The sequence below is a fragment of the Hypanus sabinus genome, chromosome 10 (assembly GCF_030144855.1).
Source record: "Hypanus sabinus isolate sHypSab1 chromosome 10, sHypSab1.hap1, whole genome shotgun sequence".
Lineage (NCBI taxonomy): Eukaryota > Metazoa > Chordata > Chondrichthyes > Myliobatiformes > Dasyatidae > Hypanus > Hypanus sabinus.
This window is the reverse complement of record NC_082715.1, coordinates 101,381,579-101,404,774: the sequence shown is the minus strand read 5'-3', so window position 1 is coordinate 101,404,774 and position 23,196 is coordinate 101,381,579. Positions and strand designations below refer to the sequence as shown.

Genomic DNA, 23,196 nt, shown 5'->3' with positions numbered 1-23,196 from the left:
GGGCCGCTTTTCTCCCTCAGGGCCTGGACAGCTTGCAATCATTGAGAGAACAATGAATTCAAAATTGTATCGAGACACTTTACAGGAGAATGTTAGGGTAGCAGCCATCTCCTGAAGCTTAATAGAAGTTGGGTGATGCAACAAAATTATCTGAGACACAAGGATGATCTGAAACAACAACAGAATAGTTTCAAAAGAATTAAATTTGTGTTTTGGAATGGCCAAGTCAGAGTCCAGATCTTAACCCAATTGAGATGATGTGGCGTGACCCAAAGAGGGCTGTTCATGCAAGGTGACCTAGAAATATTGATGAACTGAAACAGTTTTGCATGGAGGAATGGTCAAAAATTTCTTCCCACCGTTGTGCAAATCTGATCAGCTGCTACAGGAAATGTTTGGTGGAAGGTATTGGTGTTAATGAAGGATCTAACAGTTATTAAATAGAAAGGTTCATGTATTTTTCTCGGCCTGTACTGTGAATCATTAAACTGTATGTTCAATAAAGACATGAAAAATACAATTGTTTGTGTGTTATTCGTTTAGGTAAATTGTGTTTGTTTATTATTGTGACTTAGATGAATATCTGACCACATTTTATGAGTAATTAATATAGAAAACCAGGAAATTTCAAAGGGTTCACAAACATTTTCTTGCGATTGTATATTTACTTCACCATTTGCACACTAACGCATGCAACTTCATGATAACCTTCATTAGTTTCATGGATTTAATTTCCAAATTCTCAACTTCATCTATACGCCCTATGATACTCCCCACCTTAGTAACCTTGAATCTTCTGAATTTCACATTCTCCCCACTTCTGGCACTAGAGCTCCTTGCAGTAAAAGCTTACCCCTTAAATTATCTGCTTTGCTCTCTCCCTCCTTCACTGTTTAGCTATCTCAAATTCTTTGTCTTTGACCCCGCTTTTAGTCAAGTTAATCTTCTGTGCTACTTGGTGATATACTGACACATTTTGGGTCATTTACGAAGTGTGAGCTGCCCTTGATATCCAATAGTTTCCCTGAATAGCTAGCACTATAATTTTCAAGTTTAATTGTCATTCAACCATACACATGAATACAGCCAAACAAAACAGTCTTTCTTTGGGCCCAAAGGGCAAAACACAGTACACTCAGACCCTGCATAGCTCTGATTCATTACAACGAGGTTATTCAATTCTGTATTCAAATTTTTTTTAAACGACAAAAATTCTCAAGTGGCTACCATTACACTAAACATTCAACCAGCCAATGAGAACGTTTTAAATACGCTCTGAGTCACTCACAGCCAATCACTTATTAGTTAACACTTTGCCTCCCCTGTGTGTGTAAAAGTTCTTGCTCCCTTGCCAATTTTTTCCTTTTTTTATCACCCATAATGTCTGGAAAATGGCCTGCAACTTCCAGTGAGGATAGTTGCATCAGGCAGTTTTTGAAAAACCACAATGTCATGAAAGCTATAGACAATATCACAGCAGCCTGGAATGAAGTAATTTCAAACGGCTTGAACAGAGTGTGCAGGAAGCTATAGTCAGAATATCATCTTAGGATTTCAGGCAGAACCAGCCTTCCAAATCCTCGTTGAACTAGCCAGTGAAGCAGAATTAGAGGATGTTAATGATGGCGATGTTGAAACATTACTGCATTCTGATGGTGAGAGCCTTAGTGACAAAGAGCTTCGAGAATTGGCCGAGCAGCACATCCTGGGCGAATCTGTGTTCATGGGTGGACAGGAGGAAACATTGGCAAGAAACCTCAACCCTAGCATCACCACGATCACACAAATCACTGGCCAGTTCATTAACAATGACCCTGAATGGAAGTGAAGCAATAAGGCAAAGAGATGTGTTCTCAACATGATCTCTTGCTATCAAGAATTACTTCATCAGAGGAAACTTAAGAAAAGGCAGTCAAGTCTTGACACATTCTTGAAGAACATGCCAAAGTTAGAGGAGGACCCCTAGCCTGGTCCCTCTCGAAGATGTAACCACCACCTGCTCCCCTCTGCTGTTGCTGCGATGTGTTGCTATTCCACTGATGTACAGGTCAGACCTATTTGCGTGTTTGTTACTTTACAAGTTACTGTGTATACATAAAATAGTATATAATATATCTTGGGTTTGATTTTTATTTACATCAGGCGCACAAATTAATTTTATGTAATGTTATAATGACCCTATTTAGTGCTGAGTTACATTGCACTCCCCCTCTGAGGAGCAGATCCTCAGCTTTAAACAGGGGGGCTGACTGTACTGACAGTCACACACAGCACTCACACATATAGTATGATAGTAGAAAAACAGAGTCACAAAAAATATATATAGCCCAAGTCCCTGAGTGGCATAGCCTGTAGATTGACAGAGCACGAGATGTTACCCTGGTGCTATGTTTCTCCAACAAGCACACAGTAGTTCATCATCACACGCTAGTGCAGATGCAGAGGAACCTAATCCAGTTAAGGCAAATGGCCTGTAAATTGTGTTACTTCCATGTGCATATGTCTCACTAATTTCACATTGGATTTGATTGTAATCCTTACAATGTGTCATCTTTTGTACTTGTATTCATTTATGGAATTTAAAAAATTAAGTTCAGATTATAAACATTGTAAAGCCATACTAATAACCACTAACATTGACTCCTACAAAGGCATGTATTACATCATTATATCTGTTCTATGAGCCTCTTAACATTTATTATATAGTGTGCAAATAAAAAGGTATATAATTAACATCCCTAACATTTCAATTATTAGTTTATACATAGGATGCAAATTACATTTTATAGTTTATTCATAATTATATCGAAAGATTGTGTGAAGGTTAACATCCCAGTTATGTTTGCACTTGTAAACTTCTGTCTGAACACTACCGATTTCCATTAAATCTTCTTAAGGATGTAAGGGACTGCAATGCATCTTTTGTTCTAGTCATTGTGTTTCCTTCACCACCAGAAAGAATCGTACAGTCTGGAAACAGGACATTCAGCCCATTTCATCTATGCTTATTAGTGGGCATCCTTCTGTATTAATTCCATTTCCCAGCACTTTGATCATAGCAATCTATGACTTAGCAGTTACAGTACTGATCCAAACAATTCTTCAATGATGTCAGCAACCAAGCTTCAGCACTCTCAGCCAATACATTCTAGGGATTTTCTGTTCTCCATGTGACGAAGATCCTCCTTATATCCACTCTAAATCTCTTCCTCCTTACCCTAAAATTATATCCTTTAGTTTTATCAACCTTTGATATGGGAAAAAGTGTCCTGTAGTCTACCCCTTCTGTACTCCTCTGGGGAAATCCCAGGCTAAATCCCTAACTTGCCTAAGCTCGATTTAGCCTTAGATTTCTAAACGTGAAGCAGTAAAGTCGATATATTCTTCTTTTCCAGTCTAGCACGTTGCAATGCAGCCTGCTACATATGCATATTCTGTGAATCTCAACGGGCATGTGTATGTTTGAAGGATAATAATGAGCTCGGTTCTGATGGTTAAATAACCAGCTGGTTCTTGCCTCTAGACTCTTAAGGAGAGTGACTTCTTGGCTGAAGCACTGGAGGGCTGGCAGTACCCTAGGTGCCTTATCCATCAAGTGTCTCTAGCACAGGAGGAAGAAAGCTGGAATGAGTAACCATATATTGTTAACACGAAGCACTCAAGTTAAGGAAGCAGAATTAATTATATGAATCTGCTGTAGGAGAATTTAATCTTGAACAATAGTACAAAAACAACAACAATGCTGAATCAGAAGCCCTTTATCAGGTTTTAGGAACTGAAATAACATTTTAAAATTCAAACGGGTAACTTATTATTAAAATTTTCACAATTCTGCTTTTGGTTTTTAAACAATGAGTACTGATAACATTGGAAGATACTGTCAAAGTTAACAATCTGAGAGAGCTGCAGATCAAGATAATCACTGGGTTTACTGCCTTTTATTCAGCGCTCTCTGTTCAAACAGTGAGAAACAGACAAAAATAAAGAAGAACAAAAGAGTGTTAATGATAATTTGTTATTCTTTGCGAAAGGATGGTGACATTTGCTCTTCTTTCCCATTTTAACTGTTTCCAGTAGCCCTGTCATCAATGGGGTCTCGCCGACCCTGTTTAAATTAAATATTTTACTGCTGGCCAAGAAAAGAAAAAGATACAATCCTATTATGCAGTTCACTGCGCAATGATATCATGTCCTCAGAAAAGATTACTTGTTTTACTGAGTTGTAATTTGTCACTGTCGTCTTATCCTGCTCTTCTCATTCAGTTAATGCATTTGCTTCACTGAATATGAAAATAATGAGCAGTTTCCTGTTATAAGATTTTATTTGTTATCGAAGATAAATGATATAAATTGAATTCACTAAAACTCAGGACTCTTAAAAGTATGGGGTGATAAATACTTGGCACAGAATAAAGAAGAGATAAGCTTTCAGAGGGTCTAGGAATTGAGGGCTGTGGTGAATTGGCATACAGAAGGAATCGAGGTTATGGCAGATCGGTTATGTTACTAGTGTAGGTCTGGGCGGGGCTGAGGGACCAGGTCGCCTACTCCAGCCCTTGTGTCTTGTGCTCAATATTGCTCTCAGTATTGCAGCTGTGATAAAAGCCAGAATTATGAATAGCTGTGGCAACTCCTAATTCCTTGTAACCTTAGCAATACATCCAATAGCATTTATGAGCATTTTCTATACCTGCCTAAGATACTGTAATCATCCCTATGCATGAGTTTGCCCCTTGCTTGTTAAGGCTCTTTGCAACTCCATTGGCTCTATGTTTTAAAATTTGGCAGGTGAATCTGTGTATCACTTCAAAAGAGAGAAAAAAAATCAGTTAGATTAATCAACTCTGGGGGAGCCAATTTTGGTTTGATTGCTACCACAGTGATAAATATGATTATAAACAGCATGATCAGAGTTTAATTTTCTCTTGAGAATGATTGCTTCCACTTTTTTGTGTTGATTTATCACCTGTTATAGCTCTTCCGAGAGTTTGATTTAAACTCCTGTCTATCTGCTATCCCCACTTTGTTTCAGCTCCTTGATAATGCACTCACAATGTTCTTTGTTCTGGCTTATTAGTGCCAAAACAAAGATCTTGATGTCGAGTGCCAACTTTGTTTATCCCTCAACAAATACCTTCTGACAACCTCTTGAACATTTACAGCATTTTGTTTTATTTCAAATATCAAGCTCCCATGATATTTTGCTTTTTACAGAATATTAAGTTGATGGCTTCGGGAGACAATGTGGCATATCCAAATAAGCAAAGCACAAGGTGTTTATGAGATTGACCAGTAACAGTTTTATGTTTGTTACCTTATGAACTGCTGAGATTCATCTGAATCTTTTATCATTTTCTGTAAAAACAAAACTGAGACAATTTATTCATTGAAACAATTTCCTCAAGGTAAATAAATTCCTTTATCCTGAATTGAAAATCCCCTTTTTGTAACCATTTTACTTGTTTATTGCACTCCTGCTCCGGTTTCATTTTACTTTGTTACATTTCTTTCATCATTCTTCTTAGCTTCTTCAATCTCTTGTTTTTATTGCTGCCACTGTTGTTCATCTAATCTCTTTCACAGAATTTCTTTTTCTCCCCATTTGGAATGTATCCACCCTGTACCTTACTCATTATTTTTAAGTAATATTCAAAATGCATATGCCATATACTGCAACGTTATTCATAACAAGAATCTCAAAAATTTGCAGCAAAAGTTCAGACAAATTTTGGCAAAGTAATGTGACTTTAAATTTATCATGGTAACTTGTAAAATTCAGTAGTCTTATTTGTTTATTAGTAAAGAAAGGCAAACAAACCTGTGTGCATGTGTATGTGGTTTCTCATCACCACACATATTCTTTATCAAACATTAACATAAGTTAATGGTGAGCAGATACGTGGAGAGTAAGTAATATCTTGCATCACTGTACAGATTGTGAGAGTGGTTTTATCTTGGCCTTTTCTGAACAGGATGTAGACCAGTGGTTCCCAACGTGGGGTATACTCCCCACAGGGGGGTAATTTGATTTTTAAGGGGGGCAATTCGAGAATGAGTTATTAACAGTGAATTTTTTCTAGTAAGTCTGTGTGAGTATGAGTGTGTGTGCGAGTTAATACATATGTGTATATACAGTATGCATACATAAAAATACTTGTGTGTATGTACATGTGTAAATGCGTATGTACTGTATATATAGTGTATCACCATCATTACAACCATCAAATGGCTTTCATAATTAAATTAATGAATTGACTGATGTAGGAAGGAACGAATGACCAAGTCCAAACGCGTAAGAAACTCGTACGAGGTCACGCTAATGCTGCTTTTTGCAGTAGCTTTCGGTTCTTGGTGGTGTGAAGGTGTGTACATTGCGTCATCTCTTTTAAACGGTGTATCTGTCTTTGTATGCTGTAGAAGCAGATCTGCATTGTTTTATTTATTTATTATTATTATTTTAATATTACTTAATGTTCTTTTTTTTACTATTTCTTAATAATTTCTTCCTCAGAACTTTAACAGTCCTTTGGTTCTTTTATTTTTCTCTTTCATGAATGCCATGTTCTTTGGAAGCTTGTTTAAACCAAGTTAATGGTCTTTTAGGCTTCCTCCGGGTGAATAGGAGGTCACTTTTTGAATAATAAGAATTATATATCACCACAGGGGGCATCAGGATTTTAGAGGTGATTAGGTGGGGCATGGCCAAAAAAAGTATGGGAACCACTGACATAGATCCATTGCATTTGAATGACTTGGCTAGAAGTGTAGGAAATTTTGGACCAGGAGTCTTAATTTTTCACAACACTTGAGCTACACAACGTGATGAACAGATGTTCTCGGTGTGAAGGCAAGACTTTGTCCATGCATAGGTGCTCCTTCCTTTTCTATCATGGACAGATGCATTTGCAATAGATAGATTGGTAGGAATTAGATCAAATAAGTCTACACCCACACCTCATTGCCTGCTGCTGATCTGGCGTATCCAGCGTTCATACTGCTAGTAAAGTGCCCTTGCATTGGTATGCACCCACACCAGTCTCAGTACTTTTTTCCTTTTTTGATTTAATATTCAACATGGATAATTCATGTACAAGCTCAGAACTGGCTATCTAGCTGACATCAGGAGTAGAATAGTATTCCAGCACAATATGTAAATTGGTGACCTGGCATATCCCACACTCTCCTGCTGTTATCCAATTATGGTTCAAATCCAAACTCTAGTTCAGTGATCGTAGTGGTAGGGAACAAAAGCAGCAGGATGAGGAGTATCTCAGAATGAAGCTGCAGCCTAGCAGAGATGCAGACTAGCAAGGGAACCAGGTCACTATTAAGGCTGTAACCTTGTGGACTAATATTTTAATCAATGTCTTAAGCTTTCCAATATATCTTTAACACTTTGTATATTTGCTAATAAAACTCTAATACCGACCCTTTCACTTTCTCAATACTGTTTGCACTTCCATCTTCATTTATTCACTTCCTTTCTCTTTAACCTTCCATCCTCTGACACATTTCTCTATAACTATCCACCCTTGATATTTGTAGATTGCTTTATACCTTCATTATCATCCTGGCATTAATCAACAGATGACTAACTTAATATATGGTATTTGAATTGTTAGCATACAAGTTCAAGAAAAGTTAACTGTTGTAAAAGAAATGGTGGATAAAGAGATTGAGTTTATGCGGTAATCTTCATAATAATAATTTTACTGCAAGACGCATGCACAAAGTGTTCCATGCATTCTATTTTAAAATATACTATTTCATCGTGCTGTGTTTTGTATTATAATGTTAGTATAGTTTCAAAAAAGACTAAATCTTCTTGACTAAAGTCATTCAATTGGAAGCATGATTAAATGAACAGAAAGGTTAATGTATCATTTTTTGATATTACTTTTATGTCCTTTTTTCAAATACTGCCATCTCTCGGTATTGTTTGACTAGTTTTTCTATTAATAAAATTGTAGTTCTAATATCACTTCGTACATTTGCCATTTCTTTAGGGTGGAGTTATTAACACAGTGAAGTAACACTCAGCATGGGCCGAGAGTTCTCATTATTTTATTGTTCTGTGGGTGTGATAGACACATGCAATGCCTGTTGGATATATGGATGCGTTCCAAATGAAAATTTGGAACTTATCTATGTTTCCACCAGGCATTCACTCCACTTGCAAATTTCTACAAATGTACCAAGGGTAACATGGACTCATCACCGTCTGGTATAGTGGGGGAGGGGGTACTGCACAGGGTCAGAAAAAGCTGCAAAAAGTTGCAAACTTAGCCAGCTCCATTGTGGGCACTAGTGTCCCCAACATCGAGGATGCCTTCAAAAGGCAATGCCTCAAAAAGGTGGCATCCATCATTATGGACCCTCCCCATCACCCAGGGCATTCCCTCTTCTACAGTCAAAGAGGAGGTCCAGGAGCCTGAAGGCACACATTAACTGGCATTCTAAGAGGCTGCAACACCGTCTGGTGTGGGGGGAGGGGGGAGGCAATTGCACATGATCGAAATAAGCTGCAGATAGTTGTAAACTTAGTTAGCTCCGTCATGGCCATTAGCCTCCGTAGTATCCAGGACATCTTCAAGGAGCATTGCCTCAAAAATGGAATATCCATCATTAAGGGCCCCCATCACCCAGGACGTGCCTTGTTCTCAATGCTACCATCAGAAAGGAGGACAGGAGCCTGGAGGCACACACTCAATGATTCAGGAGCAGCTTCTTTCCCTTTGCCATCAGATTTCTGACTGGACATTGAACCCATGAACATTAACTCACTATTTTTATTTTTGTACTAGTTATTTAACTATTTAAAATAATAAAGACACCTACTATCATTCACAGTTTTTCTGTTGTTATGTGTTACATTGTACTGCTGCCGCAAAGACAACAAATTTCACATGTGCTGGTGATACTAAACCTGGTTTTGATTCTGATTCAGAGTTTCAGGAGCAATTTCTTCCTGTCACCATCAGAATTCTGAATCGACAATAGATACATGAACACTACATCACTATTTTTTCTCCTCTCTTTTTGCATTACTTACTTAATTTATTATAACCATATAACAATTACAGCAGGGAAACAGGCCATCTCAGCCCATAACCCTCCATTCCTTTCCTTTCCATTTACCTTATCCAATTTTCTTTTAAATGACAAAATCAAACCTGCCTCTACCACTTCTACTGGAAGCTCATTCCACACAGCTACCACTCTCTGATTAAAGAAGTTCCCTCTCGTGTTACCCCTAAACTTTTGCCCCTTTACTCTCAACTCATGTCCTCTTGTTTGAATCTCCCCTACTCTCAATGGAAAAAGCCTATCCACTTCAACTCTATCTATCCCCCTCATAATTTTAAATACCTCTATCAAGTCCCCCCTCAACCTTCTACACTCCAAACACACACACCCACATATATATTTCTTACTGTAATTTAGTTTTTAAGTTATGTATTACAATGTACTACTGTGGCAGAACAAGAAATTTCACGATATGTGACAGTGATATTAAACCTGATTCCTGTTCTGAATACATATGCAATTGTTGCTATCTTTCCTTGTGCCTGTTGTTCTTCTTTTAAAGATAAAGTTCCTTGAATTTCAAATGGTGACTCATGTCTCCTCAGTTATTGAATGTAGTTTGTTTGAAATTGAGATACAGTCAGTGAATTAGGAAATATTCTGTTTGGGCATGACGGTGATTTCTGGGCAAGCATTTCCTTCTTTCCATTTAATAGAACATGGTAATTTAATGTAATTGCACTTTTAGTGGCATTGCTGTAAAATCGCATGATTACCATGGGTTAAATAAAAGCACTAATTAAGCCAATTATTAAGAGTAGGTTTCCTTTTAATTAATTTATTTTCCACCTCTTTCTTCATTGTAGCCATAGATACAAACTGCCACTCATTTAGTACAAATTGCCATTGTTGATAATTTCGCTAGTTAGATACATTCTGTTGCTTCCTTTCTATGATACCACCAAGCTAGTAAACTTATAAATTTACTCTTAGATGTAGTTCCATCTGCTCCTTCTGTGGTTTCTCTCCTATCTAAACCCACTTCCTTCCCCTCAATGCTGTTTCAAAAACATCTTGTCAACAAGACCCATCACCCGTTCCTCTTGACTCCTTTTCCACAAGACTCTTATCACTCAGTTTCCTTTCCTGGGTTCAAAGTTAGCATATATTGATAATGATTCAAATCTTTCAACATCACCCTTTAATCAGAAAAACAATTCTTAGCCGTCTGTCCATCCATCTATATCTCTTTTCTAACTTTCCTTTCTGAGTCCTTGTGCATAAATGTCTTTGACATTTTGCTCTTGTTTCCCAGAACTCTATGTGAATTACTCAAAAGGCTTATTGTTTCTTGATGGAGTCCTATAAGGGTTTCTATCAAGATAAACATTTTATGTGACTGTGCTATAGGTAATGTTTAAGAGAAGTGTGGATAGGTACTTCGTCAATAGAGATATGGAGGACTATGGCCCTGTTGCATATCGATGAGAATAAGCAGTGTAAATGGTTTCGCCATGGACTAGATGGGCTGAAAGGCCTGTTTCTGTGCTGCACTTCTCTGATTCTGTAATTCATCTTCCACACATCTCTTCACCACCATCTAGTTTATTGCTGCTTCACTTGCCTTATCGACATCTCAACTTTTATGCTATGTACAGAGGTTCCTTGTGCCTATACCATTCCTCTGGTGTCCCCTAAATTTCTATCTACAACTGTCTTTTTTCTCATCACATTCTGCTTCTCAGCAATTTGATTGAAATCAGTTTCCACATGCATGCTGACAACACCTGGCTACAACTCACCACTCCTAATCAAACTTGCTAATCAAGCCTTGTGCATTCAAATCCAAAGCATTCATGTATACTTAGTGGCCATGTTATTAGGTACAGGAGCTATCTAATAAACTGGCCACCAAGTGTATTTCTGTATGTTTGTGGTCTTCCACTTCAAGGTGCATCATGCTGTGCACTCAGAGATGCTCCTCTGCACATCATTGTTGTAGCACGTAGATATTTGAGTGACAGCTTGAACTTGTCTGGCCATTCTTCTCTGACCTCTCTCATTAATAAGGCATTTTTGCCCACAGAACTGCTGCTCACTGGATGGTTTTGGTTTCTCACACCATTCCCTGTAAACTTTAGAGATTGTTGTAAATGAAAATTTAGGAGATTAAAAGTTTCTGGGATACCCAAACCAACTTGTCTGGCATCAACAATCATTCCACAGTCAAGGTCACTTTGATCACATTTCTTCTTAATACCGATATTTGGTCTGTGAGCAACAGCTGAAGCCATGACCATGTCTGCATGCTTTAATGCATTGAGTTGCTGCTACATGATTGGTTGCATAAATGAGCAGGTGTGCAGGTATGCCAAATAAAGGATGCCACGGTAGTGTATAACAATATTACTGCGTGGGACATCAGAGTTCAATTCCCATGCCATCTAAGTAAGGAGTCTGTATGTCCTCTTCATGGAATGTGTGGTTCTTCTCCAGGTGCTCTGGTTTCCTCCTACGGGCCAAAGACATACCTGAGGTTAATTGATCATTATAAATAGCCTAGGGTTAAATGGGTGGTTACTGTGCCTAATTCCGTGCTGTATTTCAATCAATAAATAAGTGATTGCTGGTATAAATAATAAGTGTTCCCAAACTGACCCCTGTGGTATACCACTGGTTACCAGTCTCCATTCTGATCAACATCTTACCATCACCCTCTGCTTCCGATGTCTGAGCTAATTTTGAATTGACCTAATTAGCTCTTCCTGGGTTCATGGGAACTAACCTTCACGATAACTTTGCTATGTGAGACTTGTTGAAGGCCTTGCTGAAGTCCAAATAGACAATGTCCTACCCTTACCCTACCCTTGTGGTTACCTCTTCAAAGAATTCTTAGAAGTTTCATAACACAAAACTTCCCACACCCAAAGCTGATTCCTCCAAATCTGACTCTGTCTATCCAGGTAGATCCTGCCTGTCAGATGTTAGGCTCATTTAACTGTACTTCCCTGGCTTGTTCTTGCTACCTTTTTCAAACAATGAAACAATATTAGCCACCTTCTGGTCTTCAGGAACTTCACCAGTGGCTAACATTGAAGCAAATATCTCTTCAAGGGCCTTTGTAATTTCTCCTCTTGTCTCCCACAAAGTCCAAGGATGGTCTTGATCAGGCCCTGGGGATTAGTCCACCCTAATGTGCAATAAGGCTACAAGTACCTTCCAAGATGGAACCGAAGTGTAATGACTCATTGTAAGCTACTATCTCCAGATCTACTCATTAATTTTGTTATAATTGTTCTACTTGTTTAAATATAAATTCTGTACTTCTAAGAATTACTAATTATGTTATATTTTATTTTGAATTCTGTTTTTGTTTTACCTTGTGCTTCCTCAGTGTACTGTGTAAAGATTTGATCTGTATGAACAGTAAGCAAGACAAGCTTTTACTCTACTTCAGTACATGTGACGATAATAAATTAATTCTAATTTCATTGTTCTCCAACATATCTCAATAAGCACAAGGAGAAAGATTTGTTATAAATCCCGCCCTTCTCCTTTGGCTCAGGGCATAGATGGCCTTGCTGATCCCTAAGGGAACCTACTCTCTCCCCAGCCACCCTTATAATATATCTATAGAACTTCCTGGGATTTTCCTTAACCTTTCATACTCTTTTCTTTGATATTCCCTGCCCTTCTCTCAGCCATCTTTCTGTGATGTTTATAACAGCCAACTCACCAAAGCCAATTCATGCTTCATGTTCATCTCCCTCGTGCATTGTTAATCCCCATGCATTGAAATAAATGTAGTTTAACTGAGTATTCCTTTATCTCCCTTTACTGTGCCTATGGCTATCCTAATTGCTAATCTTCTTCTTACTGGCTGTTGCTTTATCCCAAGCCTTGCTCCTGCTCAGAGTTTCACCCTCTGAACCTAGTTGATATCCTGCTGTGCAGCATAAGCAAATTTCACTACAAGGGAATTAATCCTTTTCTGGTGCAACCTGTTGCCTCCACCCCAGAAGAGATCCAACTGTCTAAGAATCTGAGTCTCTGTCCCCTGCACCAGTTCCTCAGCCAGAAATTCATCTGGTCTATCTCTCTATTTCTGACCTCACTAGCAAATGGCACTGCAAATACCTCATGCCTTGTATGTTATTCATTGTAACATGTACAACACCCTCTGGCTGTTCGTCTTCCATTCCAGAATTTTCTGCAGCCACTCAGAGACATCCTTGGCCATGGCACTGGAAAGTAACGCACCATCCTGACATCTCTTCAGTGGCCAAATAATCGCCTGTCCTCCTAACTATCAAGTCTCCTATCACTTTCACCCTGTCTGACTGCACTGTTTCCCTCAAGCCTCAGAGCCAGTCGCAGTACCAGAGATCTGTCTGTTGCTGCTAAAAAGAACATTATCCAAAGAGATAAACCTGTTTAGCCACAGGAGAACCCTGCACTGTCTGTGTATTCCCTTTACTCTTCCAGGTGGTCACCCATCTATCTGATGCTGCTACCTTTGGTGTGACTTTCTCAATAAAAATCTCATCTGTGATGTTCTCAGAATTCCAGATCATCCTGAGTACATTCACCTCAGTTCTATTTCCTTGACCTGGTGTGTCAATACTTGCAGTTGGATGCACTTCCATGGATGGTGTCATCAGGGATTTGGGAAGTCACCCATGACTTCCCAAATCCATGGTACATGAATCTTCCCTAATCATAAACCATTTTTGACTGATTATTGTCCTCTAATCAAGACTGCCAGCTTTCTTTATATTGAATATAATCCTTGTTGATGATTTTTTCCCCACGCCTTCCACCCTTGTTGGGATTGCTAAGATAACTTAACTCGTTAAGGCTTTGTTAAAGCTCATCAGTCTCTCTCACACTTTCATCTGACATTCATGATGTGATTACATTTGTCATAAGATTTTGATGATGTTAAAATACAGAGGCACCTGAACTGAGCTTGCTGACTAATGCAAATTATGTATTAATGATGCATCAGTGTAGTGGACTGAAGGGCCTGTTTTTCCCCTTTACAAGTCCATAACACTATTACAAATAGCTGAGGACTATTTAAAGGGATACAGTGTTACCTGTAAATCTTCGGGCTTTTAATCTCAGCAAGTAAGAGATAAAATTGGAATCTTCAAGCACTTAAAATGAGCCCCCTTTTAAAAAGCTGTATTATCTGTTTATTGCCAGGTAATAGTGATAATTTCCCCTTCAATGATGCTGAAATATTTCTGTGTATAACTTAGTAACTTATTGTTGGCTGGAATACTTGTTTTATTAGGTACAAAGCTGCAGTGGTGTGAGTTACATCCCAGTGGTGGTCTTGCATGACTTTGCAAAATTTATTTTGTGTGATTTTTTTTTCAAGTTAACACACATAGTTTGTATTGCAGTGAAGCCAGGCTTGTTTTACAAACTGTTGGATAAATTGAAGATAAACTGCTGACTATGCAATAAAATTATTGCACAGTTCCATGTAAAGAGGGAAGAAAATAGGAACTTGAGTAGCCTAGATCCAGACATTCCATTTTATTATGTAGATAAAACCCACAAACAGCTAGAATGAAGATGAAGGGAATTGAACAGCGGATGAATCAGGCTTGTGTCTGTGAAAATGCTGTTTATTTGGTCAATGGAAGAATTATACCAACTTGAAATTATTCTGTTAAAAGGCAGGTCATAAACTAAGATCTGTCAGCAATAGAGCTGAGCCAGGCATAGAAGTCTCACAAATTGTAGCATGCAGGGAGGAATGTTTGAAAAAATGTTTTGTGTTTTATTTTAAGCCTGTTTTAAAGTGATTTTTTTATGTAGCATCTTAGTGTGTTAGTAAAACAAAGGCCTATTAACCCAGGAACTTTTTAATTGAAATCTGGATGAAAGAGCATACCAGGCTTTTGCAGCCATCAGGCCCTGTCGTTCAAACACCTATTATCATATTTAAGTGAACCCAAGTAATAATACAGTGCCCTCCTAGATTGACTTTACTCGGGGTGAAGACAGGCAAGACTGCACAGGCGCATGACGTCAGCCAGGAGAGCAGGAAAAGTTTTAAAAGACTGCCATATCCAGCAGGCAACGTTCAGAGCGGGCAGTGGAGTGAGAGGTAGCGGAGAGATAGGGCTTTGGCTCAACGGGCTTAGGTGGTAACAAGGCGAGGTAGGTTTGCCTGTGTTAATTATGGAAAGGAAGTATGTGTGTGAGACCAGTTTTCTGTGCTCGGTGTCAGATGTGGGAGGTCCTGGAGACTCCCAGCCTCCCAGACGGCCATATTTGCACCGGGTGTGTCAAGCTGCAGCTCCTGGGGGACCGTGTTAGGGAACTGGAGCTGCAGCTCGATGACCTTCACCTGGTCAGGGAGAGTGAGGAGATGATAAAGAGGAGCTATAGGCAGCTGGTCACACTGGGGCCACGGGAGACAGACAAGTGGGTAACAGTCAGAAAAGGGAAGGGCACGAGTCAGGTACTAGAGAGTACCCCTGTCACTGTACCTCTTGACAATAAGTACTTCTGTTTGAGTACTGTTGGGGGGTACAGCCTACCTGGGGGAGGCAACAGTGGCCGTGCCTCTGGCACAGAGTCTGGCTCTGTGGCTCAGAAGGATAGGGAAAGGAAGAGGACGGCAGCAGTGATAGGGGACTCTATAGTTAGGGGTCAGACAGGTGATTCTGTGGACGCAGGATAGGAACTCGGATGGTAGTTTGCCTCCCAGGTGCCAGGGTCCAGGATGTTTCAGATTGCGTCCAAGATATCCTGCATTGGAAGGGAGAACAGCCAGAGGTTGTGGTATATATTGGTACCAATGACATAGGTAGAAAAAGGGAAGAGATCCTAAAAACAGACTACAGGGAGATAGGAAAAAAGTTGAGAAGCAGGACCACAAAAGTAGTAATCTTGGGATTACTGCCTGTGCCACGTGACAGTGAGTATAAGAATAGAATGAGGTGAAGGATAAATGCATAGCTGAGGGATTGGAGCAGGGGGCAGGGATTCAGATTTCTGGATCATTGGGACTTCTCTTGGGGCAGGTGTGACCTGTACAAAAAGGACGGGTTGCACTTGAATCCCAGGGGGACCACTATCCTGACGGGGAGGTTTGCTAAGGCTACTGGAGAGAGCTTAAACTAGAATTGTTGGGGGTTGGGAACCAAACTGAAGAGACTGGGGAAGAGGCAGTTGGCTCACAAATAGAGAAAGCTTGGAGACAGTGTGTGAGGGAGGATAGGCAGGTGATAGAGAAGGGATGCTCTCAGACCAACGGTTTGAGATGTATCTATATTAACGCAGAGAGTATTGTGAACAAAGCGGATGAGCTTAGAGCGTAGATCAGTACTTGGAGCTGTGATGTGGTGGTCATTACAGAGACTTGGATGGCTCAGGGACAGGAATGGTTACTTCAAGTACCGGAATTTAGATGTTTCAGAAAGAACAGGGAGGGAGGCAAAAGAGGTGGGGGCGTGGCACTGTTGATCGGAGATAGTGTCACGGCTGCAGAAAACGTGGACGTCATAAAGGATTGTCTACGGAGTCTCTGTGGGTGGAGGTTAGGAACAGGAAGGGGTCAATAACTTTACTGGGTGTTTTTTATAGGCCGCCCAATAGTAACAGGGATGTCGAGGAGCAGATAGGGAAACATATCCTGGAAAGGCGTAATAATAACAGAGTTGTCATGATGGGAGATTATAATTTCCCAAATATCAATTGGCATCTCCCTAGAGCAAGGGGCTTAGATGGGGTGGAGTTTGTTAAGTGTGTTCAGGAAGGTTTCTTGACACAATATTTAGATAAATCTACAAGAGAAGAGACTATACTTGATTTGGTATTGGGAAATGAACCTGGTCAGGTGTCAGGTCTCTCAGTGGGAGAGCATTTTGGAGATAGTGATCATAATTCTATCTCCTTTACAATAACATTGGAGAGAGATAGGAACAGACAAGCTAGAAAAGCATTTAATTGGAGTAAAGGGAATTATGAGGCTATCAGGCAGGAAACTGGAAGCTTAAATTGGGAACAATTACGGGGAAAAGTACGGAAAAAATGTGGCAAATGTTCAGGGTATGTGGAGTTCTGCATAGGTACGTTCCAGTGAGACAGGGAAGTTATGGTAGGGTACAGGAACCATGGTGTACAAAGGCTGTTGTAAATCTAGTCAAGAAAAAAAGAACTTATGAAAAGCTCAGAGATCTAGGTAATATTAAAGATCTAGAAGATTATAAGGTTAACAGGAAGGAGCTTAAAAAGGAAACTGGGAGAGCCAGAAGAGGCTATGAAAAAGCCTTGGCAGGTAGGATTAAAGAAAACCCTAAGGCATTCTACAAGTAGGTGAAGAGCAAGAGGATAAGACGTGAGAGAATGGGACCTATCAAGTGTGACAGTGGGAAAGTGTGTATGGCACCGGAGGAAATAGCAGAGGTACTTAATGAATACTTTACCTCAGTATTCACTATGGAAAAGGATCTTGGTGATTGTAGTGATGATTTGCAGCAGACTAAAATGCTTAAGCATATAGATAGTAAGAAAGAGGATGTGCTGGAGCTTTTGGAAAGCATCAAGTTGGAGAAGTCGCCAAGACTGGATGAGATATACCCCAGGCTACTGTGGGGGGCCAGGGAGGAGACTGCTGAGCCTCTGGTGATGATCTTTGAATCATCAATGGGGATGGGAGAGGTTCCAGAGGATTGGAGGGTTGTGGATGTTGTTCCTTTATTCAAGAAACGGAGTAGAGATAGCCCTAGAAATTATAGACCAGTGAGTCTTACTTCAGTGGTTGGTAAGTTGATGGAGAAGTTCCTGAGAGGCAGGATTTATGAACATTTGGAGAGGCATAATATGATTAGGAACAGTTAGCATGGCTTTGTCAAGGGCAGGTCGTGCCTCTTTGAGGATGTGACTAAACACATTGAAGAAGGAAAAGCAGTAGATGTAGTGTATATAGATTTCAGCAAAGCATTTGATAAGGTACCCCAATGAAGGCTTATTGAGAAAGTAAGGAGGCATGGGATCCAAGGGGACATTGCTTTGTGGATCCAAAACTGGCTTGCCTACAGAAGGCAAAGAGTGGTTATAGGCAGGTCATATTCTGCATGGAGGTCAGTGACCAGTGGTGTGCTCAGGGATCTGTTCTGGGGCCCTTACTCTTCATGATTTTTATAAATGACCTGGATGAGGAAGTGGAGGGATGGGTTAGTAAGTTTACTGATGACACAAAGGTTAGAAGTGTTGTGGATAGTGTGGAGGGCTGTCAGAGGTTACAGCGGGACATTGATAAGATGCAAAACTGGGCTGAGAAATGGCAGATGGAGTTCAACCCAGATAAGTGTGAAGTGGTTCATTTTGGTAGGTCAAATATGATGGCAGAATATAGTATTAATGGTAAGATTCTTGGCAGTGTTGAGGATCAGAGGGATCTTGGGGTCTGAGTCCATAGGACGCTCAAAGCAGCTGCGCAGGTGGACTCTGTGGTTTAAAAGGCATACGGTGTATTGGCCTTCATCAATCGTGGAATTGAATTTAGGAGCCAAGAGGTAATGTTACAGCTATATAGAATCCTGGTCAGACCCCACTTGGAGTACTGTGCTCAGTTCTGATTGCCTCACTACAGGAAGGATGTGGAAACCATAGAAAAGGTGCAGAGGAGATTTACAAGGATGTTGCCTGGATTGGAGAGCATGCCTTATGAGAACAGGTTGAGTGAACTCAGCCTTTTCTCCTTGAGGTGTCGGAGGATGAGAGGTAACCTGATAGAGGTGTATAAGATGATGAGAGGTATTGATCATGTGGATAGTCAGAGGCTTTTTCCCAGGGCTGAAATGGTTGCCACAAGAGGACACAGGTTTAAGGTGCTGGGGATTAGGTACAGAGGAGATGTCAGGGGGTAAGTTTTTTACATGGAGAGTGGTGAGTGCATGGAATGGGCTGACAGAAACGATGGTGGAGGCGGATATGATAGGGTCTTTTAAGAGACCTTTGGATAGGTACATGCAGCTTAGAGAAAGAGGGCTATGGGTAAGCCTAATAATTTCTAAGGTAGGGACATGTTCGGCACAACTTTGTGGGCCGAAAGACCTGTATTGTGCTGTAGGTTTTCTATGTTTCTATAAATTTTTGGAATTGGATTACAGTATATGCTGTTGAAAGGCATAGGTTTAACTTGAGATGTGGCTGGTGTTTGTTGTGTTCAGCAACAATTCAGGATCTGTTTTACCTCTTTTGTTTATGAAGGTATCCATTTTCATTTTTTTCTGTGATTAACAATGAGACTAAAATAATTATATGTTTTTAAAGTCTTCAGAACATACTCAAAACATGAGGCTAACATAGGTACAAGGATAATGCAGGCCTAATTTCTGAGGCTAAATTGTAATTAAATAGATACAGGTATTCCATCTCATTCATGTTTATGTATGTGAAGCTGTACTGGCATTGTACTAAATGTCTGATTCCCATCTTTTACCAGCTGTCTGCAATAGTATCACTAATCCAGTTACGAAGGAATTCCTCTTCGAATTCATTGAAAGGAATCAAGTGGCCGAAAGAGAATCACGGAAAAGATCACTGGATATGGACTCTGAGCTAATGCCACCACCACCTCCGAAGCAACCAAGCTATGCTTTGTAAGCAATAGATTTGTAGACAGTATCTTTGTAAAATGATTCAAATATAGAATCATTGTTTTTGCAGGTCTGCATAGGCTGACATCTAAACTATTTTCTCTGGGACAGATGTTTGCAGATTCTCTTGAACATCAATAGTTTTTTTCTCAATTCAGCAAACTGTATAATTAAATAAAAATGTTCACCAACTAAGTGCAGTTATTAATTTTCTTTGCATTTCCAATATTTTGGTTAATTCGAATTGTCTTTGGGCTCTTTCATTACTGCACTCCAACTGTTAGTCCTCCTCCTATACAGTGGATTCCAGTTAATTGGGGCACATTGGCACAAGTACATTTTGTCCAATTAATTAGCTGCCTCAGTTAGCCAAAGTTTCATGAGCATAGTTAAAAACATATAGAAAAAGACAAACTAGTAACAAATTTTCTATTTAAGTGTAAATACAGAACAAATTAGAACACTGACAATACTACTACAGCACTATAAAACTGTAGGCCTAATTGTCGTCGATAGAGGAATTCATCCAGTGTATGTTGCCGTGTTCTTTTGATTGACTCTATTGGAACAAAATCAGCCCAGACATCTGGTGCAGATAATGGACTGCCTTCATACAGTACATTCAAATTCTCCTAACTTGTTGAAGTAGTGAAATCGTTTCGTTTTCACTCCCGGCTATTTCTGGGATCTCCAAGCCTGAATGCTTAAAACTGCAGTGAGAAAAGCAGTTCTGAATTGCCTTACTGCTTATTTCTCACCAACTATCAGTGTCAAAAGTCACTGCTTTTTCACGTTTTTACAGATGTAAACGGCGCTATTTAAAAACCTTTCACTCAAGCAGCACTGTGGTATCTAATGGCCACAAAAGTGCACCCGACTGACACTAGTTTAAAAATATTAGCAACAGTCTCTTGTCCCAATTAAGCAGCATAGTGTTCTAAATAAACAAAGTGAATCCCAGCAATTTTCTCGATCCGTTTTTGTTCTTTCAGAGTTGCCCCAAATAAGCGGCTGCCCTGATAAACTGATGGCCCAATTAACTGGAATCCAGTGTATTTACAAGAAATTGCAATTGTATACAGTAAGTATTCTGTGGAGAAAAAAAAAACACTTTATTATGCAATTTAATTCAACTTCCCCAATCCTATGGAGCTGTTTGCTTCCAATCGTTTTTGCAGTTTGTTGTAAATATAAAACAGATTAACTTATCATACAGTTTTTTAAGAGCTTTATTTTTAATATAGTTTTAACCCACAGACAATGCAGACCAAAAAAAAATTAGGGTTCTTTGAGTACCGTTTCATTTTAAAGAACGGATGTGAACCAAATTTGCGTTAATGTAAGCCACTAAGCCCACCACCTTGCTCCATCCACCAAGACTGTGTATTTGCTTTAATTTAAGACGTTAGCTGAAGTGCATCCCTCACTCCGTATACTTTCTTCTGACTCACTTAACTTTCATGTTTTCTTTTTTAAGATTATGGAGGAGTTGATGTAAACATTTGCAATAAGTGTCAATAAAAAGACACCTCCTTCCTTTAAGATGAAGTGTGTTGGATTATGCAATTTTTAGGAAAACTTTGTCGCCTCTTTTTGTCTTGTTAATTAAAAATACAAATGTTTCAAGTTTTTCGCAAGGTCTCATTATTTTGTTTTATGTACTGTATTCTCAAGCCTGTAGTGAATACATTTATAATCACACTGATATAATTTATTTTAATAACTTGCTGTGCAACTAAAATAGTGAAATTTTCTGTGTAGTTACATCAGACTGAATATTATTTCAGGGAACTAACAAAGTAATTAATTTTAAAGAAATGGTTTTACTCATGATAACCAAAACAAAACTTCAGAGATGCATTTCAGACAAAAAAAGAGATCATTTTACTGGACTTAACTTCTACAGTGAATTGGATAAGTAAAATGCTGCAAAATCTGAAATTGTATTTTGTATTAAATGTGTGTTTTTTCCCTTTCCTTTGATCCCCAGCAGTGGTAGTATATGATCACAGTTTCTATCAATTGAAGTAGTTGCTGTGGGAGGAAAGTGGGAACTGAAAAATACTGCAATACTTTTGCGTTTTGAGTTGCAGTGTAGACAAGCAGCAAAAGAGATATCCTATCTTTGGTTTATTTAGCTCAATATACAAATTATTATGCAAATAGTGTAAGTCTTTTGTTATTTCATGGAATATAGGAACGTTTTGGAATTGTAGATGAGATCTCATTGAATATGGTTGAAGACTTCCATCTATTTGTTAGTTGATAGTTTTTATTTGTTATTTGATATTTGATAGTTGAAGACTATCGTGGTCCACATGAAAATGCCACTTTAAACTGCACATCTGCCCACACATGACCTTCATCCCTCAAATCTCTGCCTGTTCTTGTGTGTCTAAGTGCCTCTTAAGCTTTTTTATCATATCGGCTTCCAGTGTCAGCTTGTTCCAGGCACCTGTATTGACTGTTCATCAGTGGAACTAGGTTAGGAAATTCACTACGCAACTTGTAATTAATTGAAGCTCGCACTTTATTGTCTCTGCACAAGCAACTGTGTTGGCCCTGGGTCAACAACTTAGAATGTGAATTCTATTGTTTCCTCTGTACCAGTACTCCCTCAGGCCACTTTTCCAATTTATGTCACGGAAATGGGGGATCGCCATTAGCCAGATGATCGATCCTTTCTTTGCATGGGGGTTCTTTCATGCAACTCTTTAGAGAGATATTGCATTCCATTGTCATTGGCTGTAGGTCATGTTTCTGACCTTTAACACCTTCTTATTGGCTCTACTCCAGGCCAGCATCCATTTATTGCCTTCTTCCTAGCAAGTGACAATCAGTTATTTATGGTTCTTTGTTCTCTTCAGTAACCAGCTCGAAATTACTCCATGCAGGCACCAATCCCAACATTCACAACCCTGCATGTTATATCAAAGAACACCTCACAAGTAACTTCTTTGGAAATAATCTCTAGTTCAGCAGATAACCTGAAGCATCTTTGTGTCTACTTTAAAACACAGAAAGCAAAGTAACTTCATCTCACAAAAACAGTTCCACAAAATGGTGACCTCCATCTTCAAGCACATGGCAGGAACAAATGCAATTGATCTGGTCTGCTTCCATTGTCCTTGACCCATTCAAGGTTGACATTTTCTTCCATATTTTAGGTTCACCATGGTCAACACCTGCCAGTTACAGTATGTCAAATGAAATTGCTGTGTAAATCTCATTTAACTTTCACACCTTAAACTGATGTGCTCAATTAAAAAAAAATTCTACCCTTGATTAAGACCCTGATTATCTGTCCTGTCTACACCTCTCATAATTTTATATTCTTCAATCAGATCACCTGCAGCCTCCGAGGTTTCAAAGAAATCTATTCAAGTTTATCCAACTTCACCTTAGAGCTAATATTCTCTAAACCAAGTATTATTCTGATGAGCCTCCACCACACTCTCCAAAGCCTCTACATCCTTGCTGTAAGCCAGTGACCAGATCTGCACGTAATCCTAAAAAAAGTCTAACCAAAGTTTTATATGTC

The 23,196-nt window shown here is 39.3% G+C and overlaps 1 protein-coding gene across 1 annotated transcript in view; it reads left to right on the top strand.

The window, feature by feature from the left end:
* The window catches only part of rngtt (RNA guanylyltransferase and 5'-phosphatase), a 307,137-nt gene extending 285,850 nt beyond the window's left edge, over positions 1-21,287 (top strand). The window contains exon 16 of the mRNA XM_059982400.1: positions 19,502-21,287. Coding sequence (XP_059838383.1) covers positions 19,502-19,662 — 161 coding nt within the window. The 3' untranslated portion in view covers positions 19,663-21,287. The remainder of the gene's footprint in view (positions 1-19,501) is intronic.
* The last annotated feature ends 1,909 nt before the right edge of the window (positions 21,288-23,196 follow it).